At 40.9% G+C, this 21,660-nt stretch overlaps 1 protein-coding gene across 1 annotated transcript in view; it reads right to left on the minus strand.

The window, feature by feature from the left end:
* Positions 1-6,826: 6,826 nt before the first annotated feature.
* GNA12 (G protein subunit alpha 12) overlaps positions 6,827-21,660 on the minus strand; it is a 36,615-nt gene continuing 21,781 nt past the window's right edge. The window contains exons 3-4 of the mRNA XM_082199849.1: positions 14,926-14,976; positions 6,827-13,309 (exon numbers count right to left, since the gene is read on the minus strand). Of these exons, the coding sequence (XP_082055975.1) occupies positions 12,740-13,309; positions 14,926-14,976 (621 nt within the window). The 3' untranslated portion in view covers positions 6,827-12,739. The remainder of the gene's footprint in view (positions 13,310-14,925; positions 14,977-21,660) is intronic.

A 21,660-nucleotide genomic window follows, 5' to 3' on the forward strand; every position in this document is an offset into this window, starting at 1 on the left:
TGAGTCCAAACCAAAGGCCAGGCAGAACAGCTCTGTCTTGCAGGCCCCGCGGAAAGATGTCAAGTCCCGCAGGGCCCTGGTCTCTTGTGACAGAGCGTTCCACCATGTCGGGGCCAGTACTGAAAAGGCCCTGGCCCTAGTTGAGACCAATCTAACCACCTTGCGACTTGGGACCTCCAAAGTGTTGTCATTTGTGGACCTTAAGGTCCTCCGTGGGGCAGACCAGGAGAGGCGGTCCCATAGGACCTTAAGATCAATGGTGATAGGCAAGCTCTCTTTCGTGGTAGCTATTCTGCCATTTTTATTGGCCTTTTCTGCAGCTTCAGGGAATTACAAATCGGGAGAGTGCTGTCTTCAGGCTCTGCTTAGGGGCTCCCTACAGCTATCTGGCCGGCCACTGAGAGAACAGGATGCTAGACTCGATGGGCCTTGGGTCTCATCCAGCAGGACCCTTTCTGATGTTCTTAGGACTACTGTGAATCGTCCAAATCAGTGGAGCGTTTGCTGGAACACGGCTGAAAAGCCACTGCTGTAATAATGTGCATCTTAGCACATTAGACCAAGACAAAACCAAGGGCTGAGTAATAGTGTTTTCTACATTCAGATTGTGTAATCATAGTAGACGTTAAAAGAAAAATGAACCGCTCAAAAGGAAAATATGGAATCCAGTGGTGTGTGAACACTGGAAGGCGAGTGCTGTTGATTCCTGGGTGAAAACAATCCCTCCCCACCAAAAAAACATTTACATCTGAAAATGGTGCATTGAGAGTAAACCAAGTTGCTGCCACCTGCTGGTTGCTTAAATATTGCTGTTTCAATGCTCGGGAAACATCCGTTCTGGTTTGTGGAAAACAGCCACTCAAAACATAAACATGATATATTCCTTTTTGGCACTTAAAAATAAAACAGCAGCTATATGTAAAAAATGGGAACAACACTAAGGGAGGTGGGGGGGGGGAGAAGGACAGGGAGAGGGAGGGAGGGAGGCAGGGAATGTTTCAAAGTAAACATTTAGATTAGATTCTTTCATTTTTATCAGCAAGTGATAAACGAGAAGCAAAAGCAAAGATGTGTCTGCATCTCCTCCGTCAGCCAGCAAAAGTGTTTGCAGCGCTCTTGCTGTTGCTATGACAACTGCTTCACCAGGCTGAGAGAATCTATCTAGCACCTCTTTAAGCAAGAAGTGGTGTGCAGGAGTGTTGGAGAGCGTGCAATATTGTGTGTGTGTGTGTGTAATCTCTCTGTGTGTATGGCTGGTATTCAACACAGTTTCACGCAGAGTCGATGTAACTTAGCCACATTCTTTAATTTCACTGGGTCTAATCTTGAGTAAAACTTAGGCTGATTTCACACAATTTCACACCATGTTATCCCAGGGCTTAACTTGGCACATTGGAAATTTTCCCCGTTGCTCAAGCAATCTGTGGATTCAATACAAATGCAAGAAGAACAGGAGAGTTTGTATCCCAGGCAAGCCCAGGACATTTTGCTGTGTCAAGGGCAAGGTGGTTCCTCCACTCCTTCCATATACAGAAGATGCCCAGGTTGGCAGTTGAATCTTACTTCAACAGGACAGTTCCTCCACTGCATGTAAGAGTACAAGGCTAGCCTGGGCACAGGGCAGGCCAAGTGTTCCCTGCCCCTCAGCATCTCCTGCCTGGAGCAGATGCCTCACTCCATGTAATGGTAGGACCGGTGCTGTTTGTATCAGGAGCCTACTGCGTATTAAGAGCCAATGTGTTTTTCCTATACCCACTGCAGGTCAACTCAGGGTTAACAACCCCACATGATGTGACTTTGTTGGGATCTGTATCACTTGTGAGCAGATGGGACAAGGCCTTTTCTCCCTTAGGTGTTAGCTTTCTAATAGACAGAAGTTAGCTTTCTAATGGATAGGAGAAGTGTTACTGAACATGACCCTGTTGTAGCCATAAGGACATAAGAAGAGACTGGCTGATGGGTCAGACCAGATGCCTGTCTCATCGAGCATCTCACAGAGGTCAACCAAATGCCACAAGTAGGACTGGAGTGGGACAGCGTTCCCCACTTCTGATTCCCAACAATTAGCATTTAGAGGCCTACTGCCTCCAACACTGTGTGTGGGTGGGTGGGTGTGGGTGTGGGTGTGGGTGGGTGTGCATAGCCATCAGTATGTAGCCACTGAGAGCCTTATTCCCCATGAATTTGCCTAAAGCCCACCATCAGGTCAAAGGGGGCAACACAGAAGGAAGACTAGGATGGCAATTAGGAAGAAGAGACAATAAGGGTCTTTACAAGCCAACAGAGGGTTGTAAAGGGGCAGGGACAGTCCCCTTGGTTAGAGCGGAGGTCTCAGGTTCTCAATGACTTTTGTTTATGAACACAGGAAGATGCCTAATCCAACTCAGTATTGTCTGAAGTGAAGGACATGAGGCAGGAGTGGATAGTGCAGGTGAGCTGTGCACATGTGAGCTGCAAGCAAGCTGCTGGCCAGCTCTGTGGATGCTCCTTTTATTGACACAATATGCAAACCCAGGCAGATACATTTTGGGCTGTGACCTTTACACATCTTCCAGTCCTGAGATCGTAGGGTGGTACAAAGCTATTTTGGCACCTGTTTCCACTGTGTCATTTCCCCCTTGCAGTGTATTGAGACCCAGTGTGGTGTAGTGGTTAAGAGCGGTAGACTCGTAATCTAATGAACCGGGTTCGCGTCTCCGCTCCTCCACATGCAGCTGCTGGGTGACCTTGGACCAGTCACACTTCTCTGACGTCTCTCAGCCCCACTCACCTCACAGAGTGTTTGTTGTGGGGGAGGAAGGGAAAGGAGAATGTTAGCCGCTTTGAGACTCCTTCGGGTAGTGATAAAACTGGATATCAAATCCAAACTCTTCTATGACGAAGGAGACAAAGGTCTCAGAGACAAAGGTCACAGACAGGACACCGCAGACTACTGAGACCGCAAAAGGTCAGACAGAGGGCAAGATGACAGCTGTGGCTTTATCTGTGCGGGGGAGTGTGCTCTTCACCCAGCGATCATTCCTACAGTTGTCAACCCTGACTGGCAGCCTCTCACCAGGCTTTCAGTCACAGAATATTCCCAGCCCTACCTGGGAATCAAACTTGGGACCCTGCACTACAAAGTAAGTTGGGGAGGACCCCAGAGTCAAACATCGCAGCCACTTTGATAACTATATGGCTGCAGTCTCTGCACGTCACAACTTTTAAACTCATGAACCTGAAGGGATGTGTGTGTGTGTGTGTGTGGGAAACAAACTCTCTGCATTACATGGTAAGGTTTTCTGGCTTTAGTTTTCTTTTATTTATTTAGAGTTCAGGTTCCTGAGTCAAACAGCTGAGTCCATCTGTAAGGAAGCATGAGGTGAATACCAAATGCTAGGCTACATTGCATGCTGGGAGCAGGAAGGAGTTCCAGTTGTTTCACTGGTTGGGCCACTTAGAAATACAAGCTGTGCACACACAGGGGTCTATTGTTATTCAGCATAATAGGGAAGAGGCCCCTCCATCCTGAATTGGGAGCCTGCCTGCTGAATTATGGCAATGCTGCCGAGTCACAGCCCACTCACGGGGGGTGGGGGGCACTTTGTAAATGGCTTCAAAGTGAAAAAGGTCCACTTGCACCTCAGCAGCCTTGAATCCAAGAACCACACAACTAAGAGTTATACATCAGTGGCAGCAATCCAGTCCTTGCCAGGCAAAGCTCGTTCTGCTGGCATCCCTGCTGCAGATGGCTTTTGACAATTTCAAGCATTGAGAAATGAGGTGCTTCACAATAATCCACTCTGTGCGTTCATGCAACCATTTGTAGGCTCTCAAACAGCTACACGGAGAATGTGAAGGCTGACAGGAAGAATTCAGCAAGTGGGAATGCAGAAATCGCTCTGCTCCTGCTGTTCAGGTCATTGTCTAAAATGGAACAACAACTAGAAGCCACATCTGACCCAAGTGCCACCAGCTGGCACACAAGGGCCAAGTGAAGGTCGAGAAGAGGCGTAATGGCTGCAGCGGCGGAGTTTAATGGCCTGCTCTTAATACAGGGTCTCCTAGTTTTGGCTCTCCTAGTTGTACCTGGCCTAGGTCTCAAGTATCTGAACGTTCCCCTCTCCCATTACCTGCCACCCTGCACACCTTAAGATCTGCAGGAGAGGCTCTGGTCACAGCTCTATCAACACCTGCAACTCATGGTGCAACAAGGCACAACAGGGCTTCTCTTTTGTGGCACATTGGATCTGTAAGTCCCTGTCCTTAAAGATTCAGCTGATCCCCACACTGTCTGTTCTTAGGCATCATGTTAGACCTATTCATTTCCCCTGGCTTATGAATAATAATTATTATTAGTATTTATTTATACCCCACCCATCTGGTTGGGTTTCCCCAGCCACTCTGGGCAGCTTCCAACAAAAGATTAAAAATACATTAAAACATCAGTCATTAAAACTTCCCTAAACAGGGCTGCCTTCAGATGTCTTCTAAACGCCAGATTGTTGACATCTGATGGGAGGGTGTTCCACAGGGTGGGCACTACTACCGAGAAGGCCCTCTGCCTACTAAGATACATTGCTGATGGATTATCTGATTTTCCTATTTCTTGATATTTTGGAATCAGAAAGGCAGAATATCCCCGCAAAGGAACAGACTCTCCTCAGCATGCCCAATAGCCAGGGATAGTAAGAGTTGTAACCCAGAAACATTTGGAGAGCCACCCTTGTTTTAATGCTTGTTGCTGTGTAGAGGCCTAAACCACCTTGGAAATCCTGTTCCAACGTTGCTGGTCTGGATTGACTGGCTTGCTCACTCTCTCTCTCCCATCACTTTGGGTAAGTAGGTTGTGCTATATCCTCTATGTGGCAGCATCAGTCCTAGCCGTGGCCAAACTTTGTTCTGGTTACTCATAGAGCTAACACTGAAAAAGAAAGTGAGATGGCAAGGTAGAAAGTTTCTCAAGTCTCCCAGTCCTTTAGGACCCCAGTGAATACATTCAACTGTACATGAGGAATCTACTCACCCTGTAATCGGATGGCACAGCTTGTTCACGGTAGGGAAAACCTCAGGCGGTAGAATAAGGTGGAATCTGCACTACTGTGTTCATGTCCCCCCCAAGATGTGCAACAGGTAATGGTGTGAAAATTCTAGCTACTCATTTGGAAGACGTTTTTAGCTGCTTTAGCTGAGTTTTCTTGGGTCCCTTCCAACTTTAAGATTCTACAATTTCCGTACATTTTCCTCCACAAAAGTGTCATGAACAGAGCAAGGAGTAATGTATGAAGAACCGTACAGTGTACAGTGAAAAGCCATGACTGACATCAGGGAAAGGGAGGCAGATGTAAGTCATGTTGCTATTATTGGATGCTGTGCAGCAGAAGAGAAATGACTTAACAGGTGCCATCAACTAAGTGCAACTGCAGCCTTAAATCCATGGCAGAGCATGAAATGCCTCTAAAGAGAAAGGGCTTTTGGCTACCCTCCTTGCATCTGCTGAGGTTACCTGTCCACTCACTATTTTTAAAAAATGCTTAAACTTTATTGTTGCTGTTGTTTTAGGGAGTGTTTTGTCTGGTTCTGTGCATTTGGGTGGTGTTTTGTCTTTTGCGGAGGCCACGAGCACCAACAACTTCTTCATACGTGCAATGGATATTTTGTGGTACTCACAACCATTTTAGATTTCTAAATGTGCCTCCCCAAACCAAGCCCAAAAGAGAGTCCCAATTTACTGTACGTGTTGAAGTCTTTTACCTTCTCTATTTTTAAGAGAAAGTGCCATGGCTGTAGTACATCTTCAATGAGCTCCTGGAACCCCTGTTGAATACCAGTGACATACAACAGTATCTCTGCATTTCATTTTTAAAATATGCCCTTTGAAAACAACATTTTGCCTACGAAAGATTAAGTGTGCAGGTAACTCACAACTTGCACTCCTTTAACTTGTGTGCATTCAGCGTTATGCACTTGGCAACAAACATTAAATTTTTTTAAAGGTGGTGAAAAGGGGGTGGACATCTGGGAAAGAAGACTTTGGTAATCCCACTCTCTGGGAATGACCACTGGGAGGAGTGCGGTAAGAAGAAACACCATGGTATACCTGCAGTAGCACAACCGGATGCCTTCATCTGCCCCAGATGCAAGAAAACATGTCTCTCCTATATCTTTCTCTACAGCCACAGCAGGCACTGTAACTCTCCAATTCTTTGACTTCCTCCTGAAGGTGCACACTTCCATTGTCTCCCAAGACAGATGGATGCCAACCAATCCCACCCACCATTGATCCTAGTATGTTTGGCTATACATAAGTTTGGCCTTATGCATTAGTAACCCCAGCGTTGAGAGTTGTCTGTATATAATTCCAAGAACTCACTGCCTATTTATTGCATCTGATGAAGTAGACTATTGCTACAAAATCTCATACCACAACATATGAAACTTTGAGATACCATATGCAGAAAGTTACTGCTGTAATGAGCTGTTGCTCTTCTGGAATTCTTTAAAGCAGCAACTAGATTTATGAAGGAGCCAACAGTAACAAAGCCGTAGCAACAGGCCAGCTCATCTACTTCCTCAAAAATAACCAGCTAAGCCAAACCTCCTTTAACCATTGCCTAAATGGCCTCATCCTTCCTCTTTCGCCCTGAACCCACTTCATTTTTTGGCTGCCTCACACATCTGCTTCTGGCAAAAGGAGGTGTCTTAAGACGCAGTGATGTCTGCCAGTTTCTGTGGAAATAAGATGCGGCTCAGGGACTGCTGGTTGCTGACCCCATATTATAGCGTACATGACCACCACTGTTCTCTAACAGAACTTAAATTATTTTACAGACACTTCACTAGAAAGTACAGTAACAAGTCACATTTTAATAGATTTACAAAATTCATATATACAAAACAGTAAGCTAATTCAAAGCTATAATACACATTTTTACACCACATTTTAAAAACCTAATACACAGCTTTCATAAGCTGCTGCTATCACAGCAAAATAGGTCACAAAGAATTATACTCTTTTAGTGCTTACAAAAGACCAGGGTTGTTTTTAAGCACACAATTAAAAAATATTACCAGTATGAATTATGGCACTTTCATCACAACTTATTTTTAAATTTGTCACCTTTCAACAATAATTAAGCTTTTTTTGCTCAAGTTAAAGATTAAGGCAAGCACAGGCCTTTTCTGTCCACAATACTCAATTTTCTGATGATTCACTACAATATACGAGCTCTAGGGCAGTACTCTATATGCACCACCGAGCATGGAATACTGCCCTAGGGCTGGTATGGTGCAGTGGCCAATTGTGAGCAAGAAACCAAGCATTCATCATGTCAGTTGTGCTTCACTAGTAGCTGTAGGCAAACCACTACTATGTCTGCAATATGGGTATAAAACTAGCCTACTCGTGCAAATATGTGGAATATAGATGAAGCACCACTTGAAAAGGAAGACATTTCTGAAATCACTTTTCAGGTATAATGTCAACACTAGGCAGCATTTTTGTCAGTTCCCTATTTAATTTTTTCAATTATTCTGCTCCCAACTTTTGACCTAAAGCCCCTAAGATAGTGAACAGAAAACAAACACAAACTTGGATTTATGCTGCTTTCTTCAGCCACCAACCAGGGAAAGGAACCAGATGAAATTGTCCCCCAAGCAGATCAGTTGCAGCATGGCCACTCTGTATTGCTCTTATGTATGATCTCTACCAATAAGAACCCAATAACATGCCATGGGCCAGGTGTGCTTAGGAAAATCTTTGGAGAACTCTTGAGGTAGTCTGGGGAAGAACTCCCATGTGATGTAGTTGTTGCTGGGCTAAATCATCCGGGTTGGTAGAACAGATGTTTGGGCCCGCGTGAGAGATCCTGGAAGTACTAATCAAGCAAGCCAGGACCAGCCTTCCTCCCCTCTCCAGCATGTTAGGTTTGTGTGTGCAGGTAGACTTTTATGTGGAAATCATTCAAACACTTGATTACCCTGCCCACATCCCTGGTAGTACAAACTATGCATCTTACAGTGCTTCTAGAAAGTAGATTTTGTAATGTTTAGGTTGGTCCTAATAAGGGTTTTGTCATACTGTTGCTTCTGCGTTGTTGTTTTTTAACCTAGTGTACGAACACAGCTACCTATATTTTTGAATGCTTCCAAGAAAGTATTCAGGTTGTGTTTTGACAAGGGAATGGAATTTTACCATTGTGGAACAACCACTGAAAATACAATTCTGTGTGTCTTTGCAGTTTGAATTTGGCACATAAATCATGAGAATAGTCTTGGTTGATCTGAAAGTACACAATAGAGTAAAATAGGGAACAGTCTTTTAAGGTATGAGGGCCCCAAATGCTAAAGGCTTGATTTTGTTGGTTTTGAAGAGGATACTTGCTTGCCTTTTAGAACATTTATCAGACCTTCTGCATACTCTCAAGAGCACACTGCAAGAAACCTGAATTTGCATGTCCCAGTTATAAACAAACAGGCAGGCTAGGGGAAAAAAAAGATTTATGTGTGTGCCAACAGCTACAGTAGTGCCAATAAGTTGTTTTAATATGCTGCCAAATCCTTATTCTGGGGGAAAGCATACAGGCTCTTCATTGGTGGCTATTGTTTCAATGCATTTTGTTTCAATACACACAACCGTTAATGCTTAAGCAGCACTGTTTGAAAGTCTAGAAACTAGATCCTTCTCCAAATCTCTCCCTCCCAACAAAAAAACCCATCAAAAAAGAGCTCATCAAAAAAACCCCAACCCTCGAGGGTCGGTATAAAACTATGGGAGGTTTGCTAAATCCTAGGTAACTTGCTGGCCCATTGATAAGGGTTCTTTAAATCAGTGAAATGAATTGGTGGCAGAAATAGAAACATCTACCATATCCACAGCAGTGGCGGTATTTTAGTCACTATCCCAGAGGCCACAGAAAGCCTTTTTTAATGGGCCTCAAACTTGCCAAGTATGGTAATCTCTGTTCATCCCTTATAAATTTTTGTGGGTGGCAGAATGCTACTCTTCATTTTGGATAACACATCTGCTAAGTTGATAAACTCAAGAGTCAGTTTCAACAATATTCTGTTATGCTAACATGGTAAATTCTGCTCATGTGCACAGTCCACTTGAATATGCAGTGTGTGCATAGTATAACATAGGAACTGTGAACTCATGCCAACTTGCAGCTTCCATTTCATGAAAAATGATTCCCCCCCCCCCCCGGCAAGTCCTTGCTCTTGGAGAGTTTATATAAAAACAAGCAGATTTTCAGCGGAAAGTCTACTTCCACCTGTGTATGCACATCGATGTAAATACATATATACGCACACACACCCTGTTAAAGACATGAGGGGGTGATCCTCTTTGTCCATGGCTAAAAACACCAAATGCACAATATACATTATTTACAGCAAAACTTCATTTGACAAATGAGAAGCTGAAGTTGAAGCCTGTTTGGTATGTAATATGCCAAAGCATAAGTTCAAGGCCTGTAGCAGACTGTCTGATGTGTAACCCATTTCCCAGCTTAAAAGTATCATTACATCAAGTATTCCAACAAACAAATCTTTCCTCTCCCTGCTAATTGTATTTAGGACAAAATGTTCTCAAGGGTTACAATTAAAGGCAAATGTCTTGTGGCTTTGGCAAGAGGAAGAAAGAGCGGGTAATTCAATGGTTGCAGAGCACCCAATACTACTGTACTGGATTGCAAAAAAAGATTTTGAATTCAAAGCAAACTATTGAAACACAGTATATGAGCAGTGCTAGGATTAGAAAAGAGGTTTCCCTTATCTGTGTGAAGCTATACTGTTAAAAGATACTTTTAGGATTCCAACTAGTTATTTAAACCAGACTGCACTGTAATCCTGAAATAGTTAAAACATCCTGCCTGTTAGATGCTAAGCTTCTACTACAATGTTAATCACAAGAATTATATCAGTGTGTGATCATGACCAAGGCGTGCAGCTGAAGGGATGAGAAACTGGAGAACTAGAGCTAACAGCATCTTAAATGCCAAAATAAATTGGCTGAAAAATGGATTAGGTTGAACTTGATTTTGACTGCAATCCTAATCTCCATTTACCGGGAAGCAAGTCCCACTGAATTCAATTTGGTTTACTGCTAGGTAGACATAGTTTAGGATTGCAGCCTTAATCTGGCTACTAAAATCTTTACGGTAAGTTTGCCCCAGCAAGGGGCTTCCATCATACCAAAAGATAACTATCTGATACCAAAGGAACACAGTAATATAATACATTTTACATGCAAATACTACGGTAGCCATACAGAAAAAGAAATACAGTACACGACTAGGCAGAGTTGTAAGAAAAAGAACAATTTGAGAACTGCAGCATATTATTTCTAAGTTTTTATTTTAAAACGCAAGTGGTGGCATAGTTCAGATTGTTATAAATGGGTTTGTGCTACTCCCTGCCACTTAAGGGCAAAGAAAAGTTAATAGGTAAAACCGAGGCACTTTTGGGTAGAAAATACATAAAGTTCAATTTTTTAATTGAATAGTCAAGGCTCCTTCTAGATTGTATATTACTGCTGAGGATGCAAATTAAAATACTGTGACCAGAATACATAAGAGCTACTTATGAATGCCATGGGTTGTGAACATGTCTAATGGGAATTTTCTCCTTTAAAAGCAGGTGCATATTCCACATCACAAACTGCTCTTGAAACTTCTCATGTCAAGATAGCTATTTGAAAAACACAAATCAAACATCTTTTTAGGCATGTGGAATTTCAATTTTCAAAAGAGACATCAATGAAGAAACCCAATGAATAGAAATCGGCAATCGTAGCTGAGATGCATTCCCCTTAACCCTTGAATAGCCATTCATAGCCTGCAAAATTATTCAACACTTTAGCGTACTCATGGCAAAATTGCAATATTGTTTTCTTTTCTAGAAGCAGATATGAAAATGGTAAAATAATTGGTCTTAGAAAGTAAGACAAGTGTCACTAGAAAGTCTCCAAATGTAATTTCATCTCAAAAGATTGAAATGTCTGCAGTCACTATGTGGTTGTTGTCTTATTGAAATTTTAGTTTTAGATAAAAAGTAGGAGACAACCTCTTTCTTAATTTCCAAAACTTAGCTTGATTTTGCACAAACATCACTGTAAGAGTGGAAAATTTCTGGTTAAAAGTCGGGTACACCACACAAAAACATGCTTATATAAATGTGAGTAATCCCCACAGGGGAAAAAAAAATCCTGGAATTTTTCCAAGCAGAAGTCATGAGAGATTTGTTTTAGTTTGCTGTTATTGGTGGCATTTATACCTGGAGTTTTGCCTACTGTGCAAGACACGATTGTCCCAGAGGGGCATAAGCTACAGCATTCTGATATCATGATACAGGAAAGAATAAGCCCTTTATAATTTGATATGACAAGTATGGTACCAAAAGTATGGTAAACATTTCTTATGTTTAAGAAGATCCCTGAATAAAGTCTATAGCACTGAAAATGTAGGGTTTAGTGTAGTTAATACATACCTCATATCAGACAGAGTGTGAAACATCAGTACACACAAAATAGGCACCCATAGTTAAATTCAACACTTTAGAATTAAAAAGGAAGTTAACATCAACATTATTCACAGCCTCCTGCAAATTCACATGTATTCTGTAGTAGCCTTAAAGGGGCAACTTTAAACTTGACAGTTTACAATATTTTAAGTGTATATTATATAACCTAGTAAATTCATACAGCAACAATTAAGGATTAGTTCAAAGCAGAGCTCTTCTTTCCAAACTCTGTGCAGCTGTAAAGTGGAAACCTCAAGAGCATTTGGCTTTAGTGCTAGGAGCAGCCTCTGCTTACCAAACATTTGGCTAAGGAATAGCATTAGCTTCCCTTTTATGAGAACGCCCATAATATGTCTCATACATAATATTCTGTCAAGAGAAAGTTTTCATATAGTTCCAACTATAGGTTTGAGAACAGAGTTACTGTCTCAGCAGATCATCTGTGTGAGCTCCAGCCTCATGCTATATGAAAAGTAAAATAAAAAGAAAAGAAAAGTCTTATTTTCCATGATGCAATAAACACTGTAACATGTAGTGCAAAGTACAGCCCTGTGTTGCACCAACCCAGGTCTTGGATTTCTGCCCCCTTTCAGGCCAATTGCTAAAATGAAATTCACTAGTGTGGCCAGCCAAGTTCAATTTACAGTTGTAAACTTCGACAAGAGGGAAACTGTAGAGAGTCTCAAAGAAGAGCTGGATAATCATTTTGGCAAGCACAGTCTGGTTACTGGCAAACAATTTTGCGTACACCAAACCTAGATATTGACATATTGCAATGTATTCTCCAAATAGAAGTATCAATGAACTTATTGGATTTGTTAATTCAGCACCCAAAACAAGGGAGGCAGAAAGGCTTTACAACCAACAAACTCTCTTGCACAATGACAGTGGATTAAAAAACACAAAATGTCTTTACGTCATTTTTCAAACTTAGAAATATCTTTTCAAAAGGCAGAAGGCAATACTGTTATTAAGAGTTCAAAAGAAGGCACTGCACTTGCAATTTACTACTTTCAGTAGTTTTTTTGTTTGCTTGTTTGTTTAGTTAAGTGATACAGTAGCTAGCTTGAGCTCTCACAATCCTTCTGCTTGTTTCTCCTCCATTGGGACTGGCTATTTTGCAGCTTCCTTGAGCCAAGTAACAGCATGGATATTTTTTTTAAAAAATCCATCGTATAGGCTATAAAGGTTGGGCCTTCAACTAGGCTAGGTTTGAATAGACAGTTCCTTCAATTTTCCTTCACTGCAACATAATATCCTTAAGGTTTTCCTGAAGGATTGTATCTTTCACAGCATGGAACACAAAGCGGATGTTTTCAGTGTCTATGGCTGTGGTGAAATGATGGAAGAGGGGTTTACTGCGATTCCGCCGCTTTCTGTCAAAACACTGTACCAGGTAACGCTGAACATCTTCCAGCCGGTGAGGATCACCCCTGAAGTCTGAGAAGTACTTCTTAATGCTGACATTCTTCACTTTCTCCACAAGTAGGTCCATTTTGTTAAGGAAGAGAATGATGGAGACATTAAAAAAGAGCTTGTTGTTGACAATGGTTTCAAAGATGTTCATAGATTCAACTAGTCTATTTGTGCGTCTATCTTCCATAAGGACCTGATCATATTCACTTGAGGAGACCATGAATAGTATAGATGTTATCCCATCAAAACACTGAAACCATTTTTGGCGTTGAGACCGCTGTCCACCCACATCAACCATTTTGAAAGGAATCTTCTTGATGATAAAGTCATGCTCCACAATCCCCTTGGTAGCTTTTCTAGCCAGCAAGATGTCTTGCTTACTGGGAAAATAGTTCTGCAGAAAGAGACACGGAGGCAGGGAAAATATCAAAATGGATCAACAGCTGCTTCCATTGAAAGAGGATACAGATACACTGAATCAGGGTAGTGACCAGAGGGGTAAAGGAAGGAGAGAAGAAACTAAAGATCAATCTTAAACAACCTGCTCTGCTGAAAATGTGAGTTGAGTCAAGTTCTGTAAGTGAATCACAAGGCCACTCTGCTACATGAACAGCTCACCTTCATTTAAGCTATTTTCATTATGTCTAGTTGGTTGTATGAACTGGCTGTAAACCAATTCAATTTGAAGTAACAAACTGAATAATTTACAAGACTCCTCAGTATCATGAACGTATCCTTTGAAATTCTGTGTACGATCCTTACAACATATGCAATAAAAACTGGGGTTTCTGACAGCCTACAACATGCAAGTTTCACTGTTGCTGGCCCTGGCCAAGTCTCACTGCCACTACATCCAAAGTAAAATGATGTGGCATGTTTAACAATTTTGCAACGAATTGAGCAACAATGCAGACCAATCTTTGTTCCACCTCTCTCTGTCTCAAACATAGAGCCAATTCCTAGGGGCCAAGGTCATGTTGGCCCCCCTGCACTGCACCATGTGACTGATCAGGGAGAGCAGGGCTTACCTGCCCCAAATATTTTATTCAAGTTGGCACCTCTGATATGAACAGCGGGTAGAGGGAAGCATCCCTCTTCCCTGAAAAAGAAATGATACTGTGCAGGTCATTATTATCTAAGAAATTGTTAGAGTCACATTTTGCCAGACAAAGGATCCACCTCATGCCAATGTGCATTAAGAGTGCTGTGTGTACTTTAATGTAAGTCTGACTTGTTGACAGTTCCATACAATTCATATCCCATTTGGGAATTATTCAGTTGCCTATATTCACAAACTATCATACAAACAACCTTTTTGTCTTAATACTTCATATTGAAAGTATTAAGAAAAAAAGGTTGTTTGTGTGACAGAATATGAATATAAGCAATTGCATAATTCCCAAATGGGATATGAATTGTACTAACTACTTTATGTACAATATTCTGTGGGGTTTTTTTTTGGGGGGTGTAAACTTTATTCAATTAGGAACAGTTGCCTTTCACCACAGAGTAGATAGAATTGGAAACAGTGACTGTTCCCAAACTGTGGTCAGTGAATTTACCAGTGTTAGGCGAGCTTCATTCAGTTATCTAGATTTGTGGTTGAAATGGGAGATGGCACATCAATTGCACTGAATATTCATATTATTTTTAATTGCATTTTTATTTATTTTACTGTATTACTATTTGAATTCTATGGAATTAATTTGCTACCACAGGCAGAAAAATAATTAAGTAGTTCACAAACACCTGCAATTTTCAAATCCTCCTGGGGTGAGGGGAATTTGGGAACCACTGAGTTAAAGGGTGGTTGAGGCAGACAGTAAGCAGAGTTTAGTTCTGCTCGGTGATTCTCCATTTAGTTCTGCATTTTCTACACTGTACGCATTTGTACAGTTTTTGGTTTTCTTCACGGCCATATGGTTTGAGCATATCAGACAGAGAGCATAAAAAGGCACAATGCATTAAGTACTGGAGGACAGAATGGGGCAAAGAAAAAGTAAATCTCACCAATTGGCCAATCCGGTCCAAATTATCCAGAAAATATTTCACCGATTCACCCTGTTGAGAGAAGAGGACATTTGCAGCTAATTTCTGGAACTGGGGTTTACAAAGCCAAAACCATGTTTAAAGAGGGGAAAAAACCTTCACTGTACAGAAGCAATATATTGTATTATCCTTGATAATCTTTGAAAACAAGTTTGAAAAGGCTAGCATGTGGAAACACATAATGCCAAGTAGCGTAGCCTTCCAACAAAATATAGCTCAGTCCAGTCATTTCCAATCTGAAAAGGGTATACAGCCTTTACATGGTTTCCAGATAAGGCCATCACATGCATCTGAAAATCCTGATCTACTTCCTACATGTCCAGAAGCAGGTCCTCCAGGAAATACCTTCCAGATTACTCTGAAGCAACCATACAGGAAGAGTAAGAACAGGGATGGCATGTCAAAACCTGCTGCTTCAGAGCAACTGGGACTTGGACACTAGCAAGTTTCCTTTCACTCTTGAGATACAAAATGTTTCTGACTCTAAGCTAATAGCAGCAATGAATGCTGGCTAGAGAGAAAGGAAGCCCTAGTTCAACAGTCTTTTTAAAAAAAAAGTTCCCAAAACTTAATTTTTATTATTCTATTTTAAAGAATTAAGCTGCTCAATTATCAATAGTGTTTGCTTTGTGGTACACAATATTATATTCTCATTAATATTCCTGTTCCTCCTACCCAAAGAGTTAAACACAAAAGGTTGGGTGATTACTTTTTGCACTGCTGTATATCCTATGCTGTATATCCTCTGACTCAATCTTGCCAACTGGGACCACATAGGAGGTGCTGTTCCCATTGTTGAGCAGCAGCCATGAGTCACTGCACAACTGGGAATTGGAAAATCCAAAACTACGAGTAGCAGGGCCTGAAATAGGCCAGGTCCCACATTTCAACATTACTTTGAGCTTCATATCTTATTCTTTGGATATTTCTGGCTTATATGTAGAGCTTCTTCCTGCTTTGGTCTTAAAAGAGAGGACTGTGGGGACTCCTGTGTCATTTTCATTTGTGACACTTAACAAGTTAACAAGAAACAGAGGGTCTTGCTTAGTGCATTGACATTGGGAGCAGCCACTTTGGAAAGAGTCTGCACGCAAAAGCACCTAGACAACAACTTGTTTGGTGTTAAGACGTTTGCTGTTAAGACATGATATGATGCAGGGCTTACCAAACTGTGTGTCACGACACGTTTGTGAGTCGGCTGCAGTGTGTATGTGTGTTACACAAATGCTCCTTAATTTGATAGTAAAACTGAATTACTGTGCAATGTGTCACCAACATGAAAAGTTTGGAAAGCTCTGATGTAATGTATACACAATTTTTAGTTGTGTATAAAGAAATTGGCATCAGTAGGACTTCGTTTCTTCATGGATTTAGCACTCATGAGATATGAACTCTATATGAGGTCTCCCAGGGACAAAGCCAACTTAATTTGTTGTTGTCAGATGAAGCACAGGCACAAACTGAAGAAATTTCACACTTGAAGCTTTAGCTAGGTCTTCAGCAACCTTTTTTTTATAAAAAAAGTGTTAACAGTTCTGATATTTTTCTACAAGTAATCTAAAAGCTTCCCTCTAGTTAATTTATTCTAATACAAGATAAGAAATTAGATCATTTGGTCTACATTTGCTAGCACATTAACCTTTTGCTTTTCCCAGGACAAAGGATTAATTTAGCCTTCCTGATTATGGTTCTATGAAGCCCAGCTCCTAAATTTAGTTCACAGTTTAAGGTTAAATCCAGACTAGGAGTTACAAAAAAGAGCATCTGTAAAAGTTCCAGATACATGTATTTTATTTAAAAAAAGCATTTCTAACCACTCCATCTTTTAAAAAAATCTCTAAATAGTCTACAATATATATACAATATAAAAATAATATCCATTAGTACAGAAATATAAGCTAAAACCAACAATTTTTAAAGCATCCTTCTGTCTGAAGCGCCTCCAGGGGTGAAGTCAAACCGCTGTGTTAGCTGTGACAGTGGGATATTTTCTTTCTAATCTTGCAGGAACAAGAGCTTCATTTCCACTGGCTGCCTCACAGTTCCCAAAGTACAGAAATATAGTCAAAATAAAAAAATTCCTTCCTGTAGCACCTTAAAGACCAACTAAGTTAGTTCTTGGTATAAGCTTTCGTGTGCATGCACACTTCTTCAGATACACAGTGACTATGGCAGACCAACACGGCTACCCATCTGTTACAGAAATATAGTTTATGACAGTGGTCCTCAACTGTCTTTTTCTCTGCACCACACTTTCAGAATAAAAATTTGCTTGCAATACACCCCATTTTTTTTATTGATAAGAAAAACACTGGAAAACAAAAAGAAACAACACCTATCATTGCTTGATATTTTTCCATATTCTGCAAATCAAAATATTATTTTGATAGTAAGCTATACTACATTATACTACACTGAAATGTTTAAATGTTTCTTGAATATTTCTGCCATACTTGCTATCTTCAAGTGCCATCCTTTCAGAGCCACTGGCTTATGAGTACAGTGGTACCTTGTGTTACATACTAAATCTGTTCCGGAGGTCTGTTCGTAACCGGAAACTACTCGTAACATGAGGCGCACTTTTGCTACTAGCGCCTCCCACTGCTGCTGTGCTGCCGGAGCACGTCTTCTGCTCGCACCCTGGGGCAAAGTTCGCAACAAGGGGCATCTACTTCCGGGTTAGTGGTGTGCGTAACCGGAAGCATTTGTAAGGGGGGCAGTATGTAACACAAGGTACCACTGTATGTGGGACTCTCAACACCGATGCTGCTAAATCAAATTTAATATGCAGGCAGACCTCTACCTAAAGCAGAGATGGAGAACCTTTCTGACCCAACGGGCCAGATCAGAACTCCACTCCCCACATATCACCTGGGGAGTTTAATCCTGCTTTCTGCAGTGATCTGCTGTACAACCAGCTACAACTCTGTCTGCTGCACACCTGACGCCATACATGCCAACAAGTGGATGTGGATTTTGGAAAACCTCCTCCCTTACAAATGGGGAGGCCTGATGGGCCAAATGTGGCCCAAGACTGGAGATTCCTCACTCCTGACACAATGATATGCCTGTAATATAAATGACAGTGACACAAAATCAATACCACAGCACTAGCACCTAGGACAAGTGAGAGATGAGTGTCCAATATCTTCAAATCAATAACTATTGCTGAATTAATTTCTAGTCAAGTGAAACAATGTATGTGTGAACTTCACTGTTTGTATACGAGGTGCTTCAATTTCAAGTTATCTCTAATACGTTTGATGTTGCCAAGCAATCATTTATTATATAAACAGAGTGTGGATATAATAATATGTCCTAAGGTGAGCAAGTATTTCAAGATTTAGGGTGTTTTGAAACACTAAGTACAGCGGTACCTTGGGTTACAAACACTTCAGGTTACAAACTCCGCTAACCAGGAAGTGGTTGCTCCAGGTTAAGAACTTTGCCCCAGGATAAGAACGGAAATCACGCGCCAGTGACAGCAGGAGGCCCCATTAGCGAAAGCACGCCTCAGGTTAAGAACCGTTTTAGGTTAAGAACAGACCTCTGGAACGAATTAAGTTCTTAACCCGAGGTACCACTGTAGTGACAGGCATAGATTGATATTAAAGAGTTTTATAATTGTAAAACCAGGGGCATGGAACCTGTGATTCTCTAGAACTGTTGGACTCCAATTTCCATTAGCCCTAGCCAGCATGGCCAATGGCAAGTAAAGATGGGAGCTGTAGCCCAGCAACATCAGGGGTGGGGCATAGATTCCCAACCCCTGTTATAGATACAGCCTGTGAATTACAGTCCACTGGCAATATTTGTAACTCTGATAAAAGCAAATATTCCCCATCCAATTCTACAAGTTGGGCAAGAGTATAAATCCTACGTTCAGTTCATTCCCCCCCCCCCAGGAGACATTGATCTGGAATGTTTTAAGTTTGGGTTGCATCAGATAGTTGAGCCGATTCTTACGAATTTGTAAGTGTAGAGTTAAGAAGATATAACATCAGTTTCACACTGTTGTCTCATAAGATTCACAGTATTAACACTTGCATTAAAAACCAAGTAGTTAACACAGTATGCTTCATATGTGTTAAGTGATATTTAGTGGAAGTACTAATTTAGAAACCTCTGCACAATAATGGAAATACAAACTTTAAACTGTCTCAATGCCTCTGAAAAATAGTCGGGATTACTGTATACAGATGAACAGAAGGCCAGGAAACTTTATAACAGTTTATAAGTGATAGCACCTTTGTAAAAGGAGCTAGAATTTTATTAATGTAGTAATGACATCTTTAAAAAAGGAGAGTAAGGCAAACATCATTTTGTTAGAATGACAATCCTAGTAGCATCAATGCAGTTCAGTGAAGTAGTGCATTGTTCTCTTCAAACACTCTACCAAAAATGTAAGATAAATTCACAAGTGGTCATACATAATGGTTTAGGTGTATGAACTTGCTTAATTCACTTCAATGATATGTTGCTAAATTTTGATGACCACATCCATGTGCAGGTACTGAAAGAGCCAATGGGATGTAATGGAAACAGGCTAGGACAAGTTGAAGTTAATAGAATAGTAAACAACTTGCTCTGGGGCCCCTAACATCATTAACTGAGATAAAAGGACTGCCTTCAAAATAAAGCCCTAGCATGCAACTAAGCCACATAATACAGCTATTACTCTATGACTTAGATACTGAACTGCACAATCACATATGGATTAGTCTATGACTGCAGTTATAGTCTTTAGGACTGAGAACAATAGCCCTGTTCTCAAAAGGCTAAAAGCTTTCACCTAGAACTTTCCCTAAAAGTCAGGAGTACTGTATACTGGAGAATTTGTACCTCTAAGGTAACAACCAAATCTTGGGATACCTTAACTATAAATAGCTTCAGATTTTGCCTCTGTTAGCTATTGTTATACTTCTTTCCCCTGAAGGCTCTTGTGCAACCTGATGTCTGCATGAAACCTAGTAGAGTTCCATGTGAATGCCCACCTCCTACCATATTCTACCTTAAGACTATATGCAGTTTCTTTCTTTCTTCTTCTTCTTTTATGCTTTATTAACCGTAGTTACATCCATACATCAAAGATATTTTTATAGTCTGTAGATCAAACTTATCAAAATAAAAATTCCAACAAAGTATATATCTTCATAAATTTGACAACCCGTCCTTCTCAAACATCTTTTCACTTTAATAAACCTATTGCCTAAATTTATCAGCAAAATCATAATAAAATATTGATATGCATCTATCTATCTATCTATCTATCTATCTATCTATCTATCTATCTATTTTAACCCATTTAACCTTTATTTACAGAGCTTATTCAAAAGCTGCTACCAAATTCAGATTGTAACATTTACAATGAACTCCTGTTTTTGCTTATCTTTAATCTTTTCCAAGAGACTATCTAGTTCAGCATATTCTACCAGTTTTAGTAACCATTCTGATCTGATGGGGATTTGGTCACTCTTCCAATGTTTTGCTGTAAGTACTCTCGCAGAAGTGGTGGCATACAGAAAGACTTTCCTTATCTTCCTCTATAGATCTGGTCCTGTAATACCCAATAAAAATGATTCTGGTTTTTTTGGGGGGAAGGATGCATTTAACATTATTTGAAGCTGAGTATGTATGTTATTCCAGATAGTTTTGATCTTTTTACAAACCCACCACATACGGAGCATGGCTCCACTTGATTCTCCACATCTCCAACATATATCAGGAACACTTTTGTACATATTGGAGAGTTTAGAAGGGGTTAAATACCAGCGGTATAACATCTTTTGAAGGTTCTCCTTTAATGTACAACATGCCGTAAAGTTCCAATTTACTTTCCAGAGGTGTTCCCATTGGCTCATCTTTGTTGTAACCAAAGTCTTAGGCCCAATAGATCATAGAGGACTTAAGCTCCTCCTCCTTGACTTCCCAGTCAAGGAGGAGTCAGTATGTTTTGGAGAGAGTTTTAGTTTTAGAATTTATTAGACCTGATTCAAATCTGGAAATCTCTGCCGGAAATCCTCTTTTTTAAATCACATTTGAAGGTTTCAAATAATTGATACTATTGGAACCAGGCTCAGACTTGATCTCTTATTTCTTCGATTTTTAAAAATTTTAACTGGTTCTCTTCCTCTATTAATAATGATTTACAGACAGGCCAATTTCCATTTGTGTTTTTCCTTTTAACGGCAAGAGCTTCAGTTGGCACCTTAGGCTCGAGAAGGTCCTTATATTTTCCCTAAACAACGTATATTCCTGATGACATGATTCAAAAAATTATTATGAACTTTAACCTTTCCATAGCCCAGGTATGCATGTCAGCTGAATATGTTGTTGTACCCCTCCAGGTCCAGCAATTCTGGATTTTTTAGTGTGCACCACTCCTTTAACCAGGTGAGAGAGGCCACCTCATAGTACATTCTTAGATCTGGCAGACTATATGCAGTTTCATGGCATTACCACCAGCCAAGTCCCTCCATTTTTGTGTTCATCTAATGTCTTCACCAACGGACGCGGGTGGCGCTATGGGTAAAACCTCAGTGCCTAGGGCTTGCCGATCGTATGGTCGGCGGTTCGAATCCCCGCGGCGGGGTGAGCTCCTGTCTTTCGGTCCCAGCTCCTGCCCACCTAGCAGTTCGAAAGCACCCCTAAGTGCAATTAGATAAATAGGTACCGCTTTATAGCGGGAAGGTAAAT

This window comes from Podarcis vaucheri, assembly GCF_965113315.1.
Source record: "Podarcis vaucheri genome assembly, chromosome: 14".
Classification (NCBI taxonomy): Eukaryota; Metazoa; Chordata; class Lepidosauria; order Squamata; family Lacertidae; genus Podarcis; species Podarcis vaucheri.